Raw genomic sequence first — 15,818 nt, 5'->3', positions numbered from 1 at the left:
ATATCACACACTTTATCACTTCTTCGCTCTTCTTATCTTGCTCTACATCGCTAAAATTCGAACTAACTCTTCTGACCTTGCAGCAAATATTTATAGAGGCTGAACTTCTTCTAGAAAGATCCAAATTATAATGGCTTCCCTACACGTGACACTATTATAAAACGAAGTTTCAGTTTGCATCTATTGTTCTGTTTGTTCGGCAAAACCATAAGTATTATCAAATTGATTTCAATGTGTTTTACAGCCCTGTCGACGAACGTCACTGTTTAGAACGATCGTCCAAGGTGTTGGAATAACACCCTGCTATATTATGTAACAGTCTTAGTGTCTAGGTAATCGTGATTTTCCAATTAATCGTTAATAAAATGGTTGTAACTCATCAGTCCAATGCTTATTCTGCATTAGCATAAAAAGTCAGTGAGCCGAAGTCGCAAGCAAATGCTAAGATTTTTCAAATGAGATATTGTCAACTGTTGCTATGTATATAGGTACAAATCGTAAGTTATAAGAATAATTCGTATACAGTGGAATCTTCCTTTACCGACACCTCTGATAAGCGGACATCTCTCTCGAGAGGACACATTTACCTGATCCCGGCTGCTTTCCATAAGAAAAGGAATGTTATGACTCTCCCATAGGAGGACACACACAGTCTTGTATGGACACGGACAGTACTTTTTAAGTATTTTTTTAACAAAAACCTCTTCTGAATGGACAACTCAAAAATAAATCGAATTATGACCTATTATTTGAAATCTATAGATTACATCAGTCCCATTTAAAACATCCTAAACACCTGCAGTTGCCCAAACGAGTATGGTCGAAAAAGTTTCCAGAAGCACCTTTTAATAATAAACTATCAACATCAATTCTTTTCTAAGTAAATGCAAGATTTATTCCTTAATCTATCTCACCTACTATAAGATGAACTTTACGTTTGATTTTTAATTTAGTGTAATGTATTTTTGTAACTTGTTCCTGTCTGTGAAAGTAAATACATACATACATAAGTGCTATCTAACTTAAATTTCCATTATCCTTTTCCTTTAAACGTAATGTGCAATATTATTATTTAAAATAATATCCATAAATAATAAACAACAATAATACCATTATGTAGGTATGTGTTACAAGTGTATGAATTTTTCTTAACATAATTCTCCCTTAAACGGACACCTCTTTTAACTGTAGTAGATTTCGCCACGTATACTTAATTTAATACTTACGTAGATTAAAACTTACAAACGCGGATTTAGATAAATGCCAATTTTTTATTATACGTGCAATGCAATTATTAAAACAGATAATTTTTGGTCAGATAAGATACTTTACTAACTCACCATGACGTTTCTTATCGCATTTAGTAGGTAAGCCACCAATATGTAAAAACCGATAGAATGATGCAATCTGGTTAAATTTAACTTTGAAGTTTTCTTTATTAGAAATTGCTTCAGTATGGTGTAATGAATCACAAAAACGGCGATAAAACAGAATATCACCTATATTACGTGGAAACGTTAATTAACATAAACGTGCACGTACAGGTCTCGTAGTTTAAAATAAGTAATTTTTTAAACATTTCCTCTAGACATTTAAATAGACATAACATTGCATGTCCGTCATTCCAACGTTGGTTTATAAATAAAAAAATAATAAAATGCAACAGTTTTAAAAGTTACCCTATACAATAGTATACTTCTCTTACTTTTAAATTAATTTGAAAGCAGAAAATGGGGATTGGGATAAACGAATAGATAACCAAATCAGGACTCACCCAAGTTACCACTAAATCTTTTGCCTGCGGACACGTGTTTCGCCCACTTTTAATGTGAACATTATTAATGTGATAAAACCAACCATTTTTGACACTATCAATAATACCCTGCCAACCGTTTGAAAATATAAGCGTGTTCTTTTCATCAACGTTGTGTTGTGCCTTTCTTAAAAGTAGGTATTTCATTTGATTAATCTAAATATATCTATATCTAATGCGCGTACGTAAAGACAGGATTTTCTCTATCACCACAAACTCCTATCAAATTCCCGTTGGGGTGGTAAATATCCCTTGGTCTTAGCGAAAATGTAAAATATATATATATATCTACTATCATTAATTAATTTTTATTTCACTAGTACATCACACACTTTATCGCTTTTTTTGCTTTTCTTTTCTCACTTTGTATTGCCTCATCGCTAAAACTCGAACTAACTATTCTGACCTCGCGACAAATTTTTGTGGTAGCTGGACTTGTTCCGGAATGAACCAGAACGTTACATCTATAAAATCTGGTCTTTATTGTTACTTGTTACTGTGTAAGTTAAGTTGCCTACACGTGACACTGCCCCCCCACTCCTGAAAGTGATCATCACATACAGTGACGTCGGCTCTGTAGGAAGCAAGCCGGCCAAGATGAATGTCCCTCCTGAATTCCATAGACAACGTCGTTGGTGCGTTTAGTTACGGTGTATGGGTCCATTTCAAGCCTGTAGTTTAGGGAAACTTCCATTCCGCCTTATTAGATAATATGTGTAGCCATACTTTGTCGTCCTTACACAACGGACTTGGCTCGTCAATCGTATTTGGTCTTCATGCGGCCACTTTCAAATCACAGCTTCGTACGCACAACATNAATCATAAATGACAATAACGAATGTTCCAAATTGTGTGCAACTGTTAAAATCGATATGGAATGTTCCAGAAAGTTCTAGAAATATCTGGAATGATCTGGAAAGTTCCAAATGTCCACAATTAATTATCAAGGATTTCTAGAATTTTCTAGATTTTGTCTAAATATTCTAGAATATTCTAGAACGATCTACTATAATTATGAAATTTTATAAAGGTACAGGGTGGTCTGTCATTATCGAGAATAATTTTGTGTTCTGCAACAGACTAGAACGATCGAACGATCAAAGTTAACAAATTGGTTCAACTGAATTTAGCCTATCACGTGCCCCTATTTTGAATAATAGCGGAACGTGATTGGCTCTAATCAGTTTAACCAAATTGTTCACGTTGATCAGCGCCCAGGACACCGGGGGTAAGTCTCTCAATATCTAAAACAGCAATCTATATTATCTAGTTTAAAAAGTGGATCCTTAAATATTTTATACACCATTAAACATGGGATGTATTTTAACCAGAGCGACGCCGGGTGTCGCTACTAGTTGTATATAATTTTCAAATACTCTTATATAAATAAACAGGTATCAGCTAACTGACTATATTTCACTTCGATGTTTAAATACTGATCGAGCATTTTTTTTTTAATTATACCAAGTTACACAATATGTTAAAATTTATTGTCGTGTCATAAGTATCATAATATTAGAAAAAAAGAAATAAAAAATAAATTATTAATTAGGTATGTCAATTAATGTTTCCAGAAACGATTTAGTAGAGCGGTTATGCATTGCTCGCTGCATCGCATTAGCAGGATTTTTAAAAGACCTTGAAAAGTATTAAAATTGCAAATTAATTTTATCTACTTAAACTCAATGCAGCTAAAACATAAATTTCATAATATTAAAGTTACTGTGTTCATGCGACGATGGAAGCAATATTGCCAATAGTGGTTATAGCATTTTCATAACGTTTGACAGCGTTTTACCAGTATCAAATATTGTTTGGTTTTTTCATGGTATAAAAACAGCTCAAAAATATCTAGTGTCCGACCGAAAGTTCGGTTTCGGTCGAGTTTCGGCAAAAAACGAGTTTTGGTTTCATCACCGAAACCGAAACTGCGTTCGGGAGTTCTCGCGCTCTGTTCGGTCATGTTCGGCGCGTTAAATTCAATCCAAGCGAAGTTTTTTAAGTATTTTTAAGGCGCTATTAAAGTATTTCCTTAAATGAGGGGTTGTTATGTTGATTTTGATTTAATTATCAATAAGTGAAAATGTCAAAGACTGCAGAGCTATGTGATTTAAAGATAAAAAAATAAAACTGACTGATTATAATAACGTTTTCTTTATTTTTCTCTCAAAACATGATCCTTATAAAACCAGTTTCGGTAGGATACTAAAAATATCTAAACCTGGACACACACCTGACAGCACGCACAATATATGTGTCTTCAAGTCATGTGCGATATTTAATTTTTACATCGTATGTGTGTGTTTTTAACTCGCTCTATGTCATTACTTTTGTTTTTGAAGTAATAAAAAAAATACTAGAATCCCGCACCGGATACTGCTCACACAAGTCAATTAATTACAAATACTTCTCATTATTCCATTCTTCTATTTTCACGCTCACAGTTTACATTAAAAAAGCTTAAGGACAACTAAAGTAGTGGACGAGGCAACCCGTATGGCTTGAGACTAAGCGAAACTGGGACGTCTAGAATAACTCTTGTATATTCATGTGTACTAACTCAGATCATGTCCTCTTAAGTGTGTACCACGCTGAACATACCAAAACGTCAATTTTAAGAAAAAACACTAAAACTGCTTTATAATTTCTTTGGTAACACTTATTTTGTCAAATTTTAAAAATATGGATAGAGGAGGATAGAGAAGGTTAGAAATGAAGAGGTATTAGAAAGAATAGGAGAACAGAGGACTCTATGGAAGACAATAACAAATAGCGGAGATAGGTTGGTAGGACACCTTCTCAGGCATGAAGGTCTAGTCAGAGACATATTAGAGGTAGAAATGAGAGTTGGGGGGGGTAGAGGTAGGCCTAGATTAAATTAATGTTAGCAAATAGTTAAGGATGTGGGTTGTTCTAGTTTTAGGGAAATGCGAAAGATTAGCTCAGGATAGGAAAGAGTGGACGTGCGTGTCCAACCAGTTTTAGGAGTAACGACCTTATGATGATGAAGAAAACACTGACAAATTGAACAGATTCTAGTCTAAAAATGTCAAACGTCAACCCTAGCACCAACATTATAGTTTTAGTGGTAAAGTAACCGATTAATACGAAAAATAATTTCAAGTTGAAAACGAATATTCACCTAGAGCAGTCACTTTAACAATAATATTATTGCTGAATATTTTTCCCTATTTTTTTTTTTACAGGGATGCACACTGTCACAGCTACTTTTTAATCTATACATCGAAGACGCCATCAACATCATTAAAGACAGTACAACTGTAGGGAAAGATGTGCAAGGGCAAAAGATTAGTATGCTTAGATTTGCAGATGATATAGCAGTATTAGCATATAGCAAGGAGGACTTAGAGACCCAGATTAGGTTACTGTTCGCAAATAGTTAAGGATGTGGTCTGTTCTAGTTTTATGGAAATGCGAAGTTTAGCTCAGGATAGGAAAGAGTGGAGGTACGTGTCCAACCACTCTTATGACTGACGACCTTATGATGATGAATAATGTCATAGATTACGTAAAACAGTTTTTCTCAGCATGAAGTACATAGCATTCACAGAAAATATACACATAAATCTGGTTGGGACCGAACTTGGTTAAAATAATCTACGGCAGCTTGTTTCTCCATAAACCGCATATGACTCTATTTTAGTTATTTTTCACATCCTTCACCCTACACGGTTTGTTTACCATAGTTTTATCCTGACCCTAGAACATCGTCCGCCTTCTAACGTCATCCATTAGAACAACGTGGTCTTTTTAACTTTTTTGAAATGAAATCATCATCATCATCATCATCATCATCATCAAAACAAGGTCGTCAGTGCTAAGACTGGTTGGACAAGTACCTCCACTTTTTCCTATCCTAAGTTAACCTTCGCCTTTCCCTAGCACTAGAACAAAGCCGGGTTAGTTTGAGTCACTCCCATACCCTTCAATAAGTACGAGAGAGTAAGCAGTAATGAATAATTTTGTTTTGTCTTTTTCTTCTCCCTTCCACTCCCATATCAAGCCCTTTCATCCCGTAGAAGAGCGAAGCCACTCTCGCAACTTAAATAATACCTACGAAAATGTTCGTTACTACGTTCGCAAAACTATTGGGTTTGGCTATGGAAGAGGGGACTCACCTACGAAATGGAAGGGATAAGAAAAGGAAAGAATCATCTCACTCGCACTCGCAGGATCAATGAGGAGCTACTTGGTTAACCTTGAGGAGCAGTCGGGAGTCAAAAGAGCCAAGTTTGCCCGGCTCTGCACTAGAACATCCCACATCCTTAACTACTTGCGAACAGCAATCTAATCTAGGACTACCTCTACTCCTCCTAACTTCCGTTTCTGCCTCTAATATGTCACTGACTAGAGCTTCATGCCTGAGAAAGTGTCCTACCAACCTATCTCCCCTATTTCTTATTGACTTCCATAGTCCTCTGTTCTCCTATTCGTTCTAATATCTCTTCGTTTCTAACCTTCTCTATCCACGGTATCCTCGGCCGGTGCCGAAGGGTATTTTTACGGTGCAGTAACAACAGCAACACACAACAAATTACAATGTTGGACACGACATAAACGTTGGTCATTTAAAAAACAAAGAAACATGGATATTGATCACTGACGACGTTTCATATTTGCGTATTCGACATGTAAAATGTGTATTTCTCACCCTTACGTGAGTACCCGTGCCATAAACGGAGGATTTGCTCGAGATTTTTAGGCTGTTTGGAGAGACCAGATAAAGTTTTTTAATTACCTACTTCCATATTTTTTATTCATAATTCTTGCTGCCTTTTCACTTCTCCAGTTAATAGTTCTGTATCAATAATATCAACCTCCGCAATCTTAGGTATTTTCTTGTTTTCGCTGCGTTACCGTCCAACGGTGAAACAGCGGCATTGTCCATGTGAATCGACTCAATGCGATCAATGTATGTACTTGCAAAATTCATTAGTAACAAAAGAAGTGGCGTACTAATATACTTAATTCAAAAAGAAGTGACCTTCGTCATTTTTAATATTTTTCATAACATAACCTAATATATTGTAACGTACTTCATTTAACCTAATCCAAAAATGACTGATAATATTAGTGTGTAAATGTCTTTTTTTTGCAAAATAGCACGTTAAAGTACAACACTAGCACACTTCAGCACGATGCTTTTTTCTTATATTTTCAAAAATGGCGGAGCTCGGTTACTGGAAATCTGAACTAGTTATTAAAATTTCGAAAAGATAACCTTTCCGAAAAATACGGTCCTAATTAATCTACTTATCGGAATACGAAACATCTACCCTACAAATTTCGCCAAACATTAGGGCCTTCTTGGATAAACTAATTATAGGGTCATACTATATGTACGAGGGTGGATTGATAAGTTTCCGGCCTGACCAAGAAAAACAAGGTTTTTAAAAATTTTTTTTTTTTATTTCTCAACATAATCTCCTCCAAGGCTGATACATTTCTCATAGCGGTGTTCCAGTCTATTAATGCCATCTCTATAGACTGATTCGTCAAGCTCCTCAAAATAACCATTTACAGCTTCGATTACTTCTTCATTGTCCGCAAATCTCTTACCGCCAAGCCATTTTTTGAGATTAGGGAACAGAAAATAGTCACTCGGGGCTAGGTCTGGAGAGTAAGGAGGGTGCGGCATCAATTCAAACTTTAGATCGTTGATTTTAGCCGTCGCAACGATTGACGTGTGCGCTGGTGCGTTATCGTGATGAAACAAGATTTTTTCTTCGCCAGATGAGGTCGTTTAATTTTCACCTCGTGGCTCAAACGTTGCAATAAGTCTGCGTAGTATTGACCAGTGATAGTATTACCCTTTGCAAGGTAATCAATGTATATAATACCTCTTGCATCCCAAAAAACAGTAGCCATAACCTTGTTCGCCGAAAAAATTGTTTTTGCCTTCTTTGGAGTTGGTTCCCCTGGTCCAATCCACTGTTTAGACTGTTCTTTGGTTTCAGGAGTGTAGTGGTGGACCCACGTTTCGTCAACGGTTACGAATCGACGCAAAAATTCGCTTGGATTACGCTTATACAATGACAAATTTGCGGTAGAAATGTTTTTTCGAATCAATTTTTGGTCGACTGTTAGCAAACGCGGCACCCATCTTGCACAGAGCTTTTCCATATGCAAATGTTGGTGCAAAATATGTTGCACACGTTCATATGACATCTTACAGGTCTCAGCTATCTCACGCACTTTCAATCTGCGGTCTCCCAGCACTATTTGATGAATTTTTTCGATCATATCTGGAGTTGTGACCTCAACGGGGCGTCCTGAGCGAGGCCCATCAGAGGTGCTCACACGACCCTTTTTAAACTCGGAAACCCACTGCTTAACGGTTGAATATGACGGGGAGGATGTCCCCAGTGTTGAGTCCATCTCTTTTTTAATTTCCTTCGGCGTTAACCCTTTCAAATAAAAGTATTTGATGACAGCACGATTTTCCTGCTTTTCCATTTTTACGAAAACCACAGAGGCGTCTTGTTCAGCGTGCTGTCAAACCTACACTAGCAAGGAGATCGGGCTGAAACTATAGCTACAAGCTATCCAAGGATGGTACTATAGAATGTCACCTCAAGGTAGGCCTAGTGGCGTCATCTCTTGGTTAGGCCGGAAACTTATCAATCCACCCTCGTATATGCATAAGAATTGCTCGTATTATAAATTATAGCATATTTTATTGGTGTACTGCGTCATATCAGGTACCTATTTTAATAATCAATCGAACAGCTATTTATCTTTAGTTTAGGATCTCAATTTTAAAATGATAAAATTAAAAATATGTGAGTACGTAAGTATGTATAAGAATAAAACATAAAAACCTGATAATAAAAACTTGAGTGGAATAATTAAGTTTTGATAATAGGGATACAGTTATTTATAAACATAAAAAAATGTAATTCAGTTATCATAAAATATCGTAATTCGATTAACTTGAGTCAATGACTAATGACTAATAATAAGAAAGGTGTGAGTCGGTGAACTTATAACCCTTTGTCTATTAATGTTCAATAATGTATTGTATAATTATACATACGAACAGAACTCATAGAAGTACTGCTTTTACATCTACTCATACATAATATCCAACAAAAAGTAAGACACTATAAGCAATTATGGTTGGGAGTAAATTCATTAAAGTAAGGTCAGTTTCGTCTAAATAAATTTAAAGATATACACCTAGGATAGCCGCTAGGGGTACGTAAATTTGGTAGTTTAGCTTAAAAGTTATTGAGCAATGTTAATATTAGAATGTATAGAATGGTCAGACATATTTGAAATGTACTACATGTTATAAAAACAAATCGCTTAGATTGAATGATTCAGCATTCATTAAAGCAGTTACAATTTTTCAAACACTTTTCAAATTCAATTTTAATTCAACCGATTCGACAGGATTTGAACCTTGACCTTGGTGGATAGGCTTGCACGTTTCGATGATTGAGGGACATAGACCACAGCTTCAACCATAATGGGGGGAGAGGCTGGCTTTTAATCAGAAACCAGATTAAGACACGTCCCTGAAAGAGGGTAGCAGCTCTTTAGGTACTCAGGGTGACAGAAATTACGAGGATCGGTATGGCACTCTGATACACAACGCAACCAAATAAAAGGCAACGGGGAACCACCAAATTATGATAACCCGAGTATAACAAATGAAGCAAGCGGAGAAGAAAATTTCTAAAAGTTAAAATGGGCTAGACTAGAATTACATATAGAGGCATAGTAAAGTCTGTTGTCCGGATGTCGGAGACTTCTGGAATAGACACTAGATGGAACGTAATTCGGTAAAGGGTAATAGAGCAGGTCTATATGCCTACGTCACATTACAATGACGAAGCCGTAGAAGAGGTATGTACATGCAAACATAAAAGACGTGTTCAGCTTAGTGAAAGGGCAGGAAACCCTAATAGTTGCAGGAAATTTCAACTTAACCGTCGCGAATACATTATATGACCATCACGTTAGGAGGTGCTACACGTGGTAAGCAAAGATTTAAAAATCATGTGAAGAACTATTGGAGTTATCCGGAAGCAGATATAGATAGCGATCAGAACCTAATGGTGATGAAGGCCAATCTTATGTTCAAAATTATGAAGAAGAGGTAAGCTTAGAAAACGTCTTAACTTTGAAACACGTGATAGGGTAGATAGAAGGACAGACGAAATACTAAGGGCAAGAAACGAATAACAGGGGCGTAGAGACAGAATGGAACTGCACTAAAACGTGTCTAGATTCTGCAGCTAGAGATATATTAGGTCTTAAACAAAACGAAAGTAGAAAACCTTGGATAACTAACGAGATTGTAGGATTAATAGAAGAAATGCGGACATACAAGAGCAGAATAGACGAAGAAATAGACGAAAAGTTTCAAACATGTTAAACCAACGAGGCTTATAATATAATTAAAAGGAATTTTAAACAGGAGTCATTATAACAGAAAATGAGGAAAAGGCAGATAGGTGGAAAGTATTGAGAAAATCTATACGCAGGTCAAGAGTTAGGAGCTGTTTTAGTGAAGGAAGATAGTGTGGAAATAAGTGAGCTAGGTGCTAGGATACCCCATAATAAGAAAAGAATGTGTCATTAAAAATTTTAAAGAATAATAAGACACCAGGTACAGATGGGATACAGATGGAAATCTTACACACAGGACAAGAAGTTATTTATCGTATATTTAGGTTAGTTAGTCACATATACACGAGACGGAGAAAGTCCCGGAGGACTATAAAGGGAAATTGGTAGTAGTCATATCAAAAAAGAGAGGCGCGGATGCGAAAAATTTGGAACAGTTGATTCAACTTCTTATGTGTCAAAAACCTTAACTATCGTTCAGAGAAGGGCAGAAAAAAGAGCGAAAGAACTATTAGGGGAAGACCAATTTGGGTTTAGAAGAAATAGAGGAACGCGGGAGGTCATTCTAGCTTTACGGGTAACAAGAGAACGTATATAGAATTCATAGATTCAGAGAAAGCTCTTTAGAATGCTAAATGGGACAAGATGTTAAATACACTTAAAAATATCGAAATGAGATAGAGATAGAAGAGTAATATACATACAGTTTGTAAAAAGAGCAACAGACAGTTATAGAACTTAAGCAGCAACGTAGATAAGTAAATATCAGGAAGGAAGTCAGACAGGGATGTACACTGTCACCGCTACTTCTTACTCTACAGTAGGTATATGTGTATCGAAGACGTGATAAATATCATTAAAGACAAGGCCACCTTAGGAATACATATACAGGAGCAAAAGATTACTATGCTCAGATTTACAGATACCTATAGCAATCTTCGTATCTGGTAAGAAGCAAGAGATAGTCTTACATAAAATGGAAGCAGTATTAACAAAACAGTATGGTATAAAACTTAATAAAGTAAAACAAAAATATTGGTCTGCAAGGGAAGAAAAAGTAAGAAAAGAGTGAATATTAAAGATAAAAGACGAAAAACTAGGAGTTGCTGATTTTCGATATCTAGAAAGGTGTCTACCTAATTTTTCACAATACGTGAGGAATTTAAGATGGATACCTTGTTTTAATTAAAGTGCCTACATATCATCATCAAATGAAACCTACCTACCTACACAATCTAGGTTTACAGTGTACGTATAGACCATATGCTTCCATACATGCGTCTGCTGTATGCATGGCCTTCAACCAATTATCCAAGGTTATTATACGTTACGTGAATAGTCAATAAACCGCAAACCCTAATATATCACCGACAAGGGTAAAAATTAGGAAATAAATTGCTTTCACGACCTCATATTACTGGTCAAGTATTCTTCCCTAACTTATATTGACGGTACCTAGGTATACATCGACCTACAATACCTAATACTTAAGTTGTAAATGTAGTCATAAAAATGAGATCTTTTTAGAACAAAAAAAACTAAGCACTTAACCATCACTTAAATTTATTGTAGGAAGGACTTATCTAGTTATAAAGGAATACTAATTAGAAAAGCAAAAAAAAGGGTAACCACCTACTTATTAGCTCACTTTTCTTGTGCAATAGGTAAACTAATAAACCTATAAAATATTTAAGAAGCAAGAAACTATATAATTAATGTGTAAACAGACATCTAGGTACTCATTTTTAATATACTTATTTTGTATATAAACGATTCCAAATATGAAGATTGGAAAAACTTTGGCGGTTGTTGTAGAACAAACTGTTTGTTCTATAAACGATTCCATCTTTTTAACAAATAATAAAGAGAATAAGCGATTTTATATTTTAATATTTAATAGTGGGTAGTACCTACCTACCTAATATAACAGTGAATCATTTTGGAAACAAAAACGTTGGGAATATAATTTAAAAAAGTTTTGTCAAAAATTGGTATACATTTAGTGGCATAACCTCAATTTCCTAGATTTACGATATAGCGGCTATAACAACCCTGCGTTTCTAAATCTCTTCTATCTAAATGATAGAAAGAAAGAATGCCAATTTATAGGCACTACAGTATCGTATTAAATTATTTTAATAAAATGTCGTTTAAGACTTACCAGAAAGCCACTGAAAATTTTCAAGAATCCACATTGTGCTGATTATTTATAGTTATTTTATTAATAATCGAGTCTTATCTGGTAATTTTAACCGAACAAGCTTTCACAGCAGACGAGAAGACTAGCCGGGTTATCAAAACGAAATGCGCTTTCGAGTTGGCAAATCGCTTATCGTAAATGTACTTACTCGAAGATATCATTTGCAAATAGTCTACGACTAGGTCGAGCCTTTTGTGTTCTTATCTCCCTAAGATAACTATTGCTATGCAGATAGTGTGGCCTGCATTTACCAGAAGTTTTGATCAAATTCTGGGAATACAATGAAAGGGGTGAAAAATCCTAAACGGTCTCTTTAATTTTAAATGTGCTCTTATAAGCATCACTTGAAATTATAATGCAAATTTACCTCGAAATGGAACCTTATTCTTTCGGCAACTGTGACACAGACCCATAAAATTGACCGTACTCCACAAAAGTATTAAAAAACCAAATTTCCACGTTAACAAGTTTGCAGGTTGGGTATGATGTCCGAAAGGTTTGGTGGAAATAGCACATTGACGATATAAAATTTTGGTTACACTTTACACCACTAATCACAATTAATTATCACGGATTCACTGCAATCGGCACCGGTAGTGTACCCAAAACTGATTTTGACCGTTTGGTTCTTAAAAGACGTATTACACGAGTTGTTACAGGTACATTAAAGAACTACGAGGTTCGGTATGTTCATTGTTGTCAGCCAGTGCTAATCACAATAAGTTTTTGGTTGGCTAGGTTTCTCATGCTTACGTTTTACTACCAATTCGATCAAATTAACGTAAATATTCGAAAGTAAAACGAAAGCTAATCATATCGTTGATCGTCTTTGTTTTACCGAGCACCACACATACTTTCCAAACCGAACCGTGCAAATGACTACTGCTAGTACCAACATAAGTGTGTAGAGGACGCTTTTGTAGTCATTTAATGGTGCCTCAGAAACCAAGGTCGATTAACATGTCGTTTATTTTTACTAATCTGTAATACTTGCAAAGTGCTTTTGATAAGACTATTAATAACTATTTCATTCTATCTGTATATTTTATGTAATGTTGAAAGCTTTATTGGTACTTATAAATATCACAAAACTAAACGATTTATAAAATAGAATTAGTGGTTACTTTTTATGAACAAATACTTAGATTAGAGATTTATAACGGCATCTACAACAGTATGTATTTCTCTGATGTATAAATAAATAGAACTATTCACGAACACTCAAATATTAGAATTTCCTTTAAAATAATTTCTGCAAATAAGATAGAATTCTGCAAGACCATTTAGTAGATTGTTGTAACAGTTATGGTGTACATAAGTACAAAAAAACTACCTGTTTGGGTTTAATATTAGTTGAAGATAAATATAATAGAATAAATTACTTGATGGAACTGACTGGTTAATGAGATTTTAACTAAAGTAAAATTTAATCCTTAAAATCATAACTTAGGGAACTTCCTTAGTATAGTTTGGCTATTCTCCGATAGATGGCTGATGAATACTTAAACAATGAATTATGTAAAACAGAATTATTTGTTATTACATTGCATTAGTCGAATTTAAAATAAACAATGGGTTAAATGTTTTCATTATTATGGAAAATAAAGTATACAGTGTAGTCCACTGATAAGGTGTGAACTGATCAATTTTTCTTATCTTCCTCTAGCCCTTCCTCTATTAAAGGATCCTCTTCCTCTGTTACCTGAGCTACCTTTTCCCTTAGGTGGAGGGCTTTTGGGACGAAGAGCTTCAATCCTATCTGTACAACCTGTGGTAATATTACTGGCATTGAAATAACTGCTGTATGTTTCAGCATTAAAATTACTATTTGTGAGTTCAGGCCCTATAGTAAGCCAACCAGGTCGGATGGTACTATCTCTACCAAAAATATGCAATCTACGCCTGCCCAAACAAAAATGTTCTATAATATGAAAAATTTCAACCGGTTTTTCCAAACTTCCATATTCTGGTTCTTCAGAGATTATTAGATCTATATCAACATTTGCATGAATAAAATCACCATCGGTTGAACGTCTTACAGTTCCTTTAATTCCCATTAGACAGTGTTCTTTAGTGCGTTGAAATACAGCCCTGGGATCTAAATTTTTTGAGTGACCAGGATTTTTTATGTTTGTGCGAATCCAACAAATATCTTCACATCTGCAATTTTATTGTTAATTAGTACATTACTAGATACTAAGTTACTAATATTATAAATACCTTCTAAATCCCCATTTTCTTAAACAAATTCTTCCCATATCAAGCCCTTCAGAGCTACCACACCATAAAAATACAAAACTTCTTTGTGCAGCAACTTCTCCAACATCTAAATTCATAATTTGATCCCATGTCCAGAATTGAATGTTTGTAACGCCCATAGTACGTTGATATTCTTCTAATGGTGGTTCAATTAAAATTACATCAAATTTACTGTTTAGATTCTTAAGATCATAATTAGTGAGATCACACTTAAGATACATAGGTGGTGTTGCTGTTTTAGAAATAAGTTCATCTTTTAGCTTAATAAGTTCTCTTAATTTTGGATACTCTTCAAATCGATCAGCCAGACCAACATCTCTAATAAAATTCTGAGGCCTCTGACCAGTATCAACAAAATGTTGACAATAATCATTGTGAGGATTTGAAGACTGAGTACCCTGCAAATAAATAAATATGAAACTAAAACAAATTAGTTTCTTGATGAGATATTAAAACACTTCATACCTTCAAAAATGTTGATGAATCTCTATAAATGAGTTCATCTGTGTTGCCAGCTTTCCCTTCATTTTTTTCACCTGAATCGTCCCCTTTTTCTTTCTTCCTTTTAGGAACTTCTGTAGATGTTCCAAGAACTTGTCTTAATTCTTCTACTCCCGAAACTCCTAACTGGTTATAGAAAAATCTGATAATTTTAATTATAAAAGCCGAAGCGGCTTTTTCTTCCTCACCGTTTGTGCAAGCAGTTGTTTTCTTTTTTTAGATCTCTCTCGAAGTTCTTTAAGCATATCACCCATTTTCCATGCAATTAAACAGTACCGGTGTTTTAAATAAAACCACACACCACTGTTAATTAAATTATTTTCTTAAATTTAGCATTTTTGAGTTTTGACATAACTTTGCGCATAGATTAAAACTTTGCGCATGTTTGGAAATTTGGATTAGTGCCTGTTACAAGGGTTTATTTAGCCTGCTCAAACCCAATACATTAGTTCATCGGCTCATACAATCATCCTAAGACTGGATGGAAACGTATCTCCAATCAATACACCATTATTTACTACTCTGAGCTCCTACCAATCTATCTCGCCCATTTGTTATTGACTTCCATAGCGCCCTCTGTTCTCCTACGCTTTATAAAGCTTTAGAATGCCTCCTCATTTCTAACCTTTACTATCCGTGATATCCTCATCATTCGCATGTAATACATTT

General features: G+C 35.1%; 2 protein-coding genes across 3 annotated transcripts in view; both read right to left on the bottom strand.

Annotated features, from left to right (window-relative positions):
* Nucleotides 1-13,859, bottom strand: part of LOC108733636 (phosphatidylinositol 3,4,5-trisphosphate 3-phosphatase and dual-specificity protein phosphatase PTEN) — a 121,582-nt gene extending 107,723 nt beyond the window's left edge. Inside the window, exon 1 of one of the 2 annotated variants that reach the window (XM_018464881.2) lies at nt 12,757-13,859. In XM_018464881.2, the coding sequence (XP_018320383.1) occupies nt 12,757-12,802 (46 nt within the window). In that variant the 5' untranslated portion in view covers nt 12,803-13,859. The remainder of the gene's footprint in view (nt 1-12,756) is intronic. The other variant, XM_018464882.2, reaches the window with a different exon arrangement.
* A 102-nt stretch (nt 13,860-13,961) lies between these two features.
* On the bottom strand, nt 13,962-15,535 carry LOC108733637 (N6-adenosine-methyltransferase non-catalytic subunit). Its single transcript, XM_018464885.2, has 4 exons — nt 15,338-15,535; nt 15,114-15,275; nt 14,610-15,046; nt 13,962-14,549 (listed from the first exon to the last, which is right to left on the bottom strand). The coding sequence occupies exons 1-4, from the start codon at nt 15,401-15,403 to the stop codon at nt 14,042-14,044; spliced, it is 1,173 nt and encodes a 390-aa protein (XP_018320387.1). The 5' UTR covers nt 15,404-15,535; the 3' UTR covers nt 13,962-14,041.
* Nucleotides 15,536-15,818: the final 283 nt, after the last annotated feature.

The sequence above is a fragment of the Agrilus planipennis genome, unplaced genomic scaffold (assembly GCF_000699045.2).
Source record: "Agrilus planipennis isolate EAB-ADULT unplaced genomic scaffold, Apla_2.0 scaffold67, whole genome shotgun sequence".
Taxonomy (NCBI): Eukaryota; Metazoa; Arthropoda; class Insecta; order Coleoptera; family Buprestidae; genus Agrilus; species Agrilus planipennis.
This window is presented reverse-complemented; position numbering and strand designations above follow the sequence as displayed.

Coding starts and splice junctions, on each gene's coding strand:
- LOC108733637 (XM_018464885.2), bottom strand. CDS start 15,403: ATGGGTGATATGCTTAAAGAACTTCGAGAGAGATCTAAAAAAAGAAAA. Junction 15,276..15,337: donor AACAACTGCTTGCACAAACG/GTGAGGAAGAAA, acceptor TTCTATAACCAG/TTAGGAGTTTCGGGAGTAGA. Junction 14,550..14,609: donor AGAAAATGGGGATTTAGAAG/GTATTTATAATA, acceptor ATAAAATTGCAG/ATGTGAAGATATTTGTTGGA.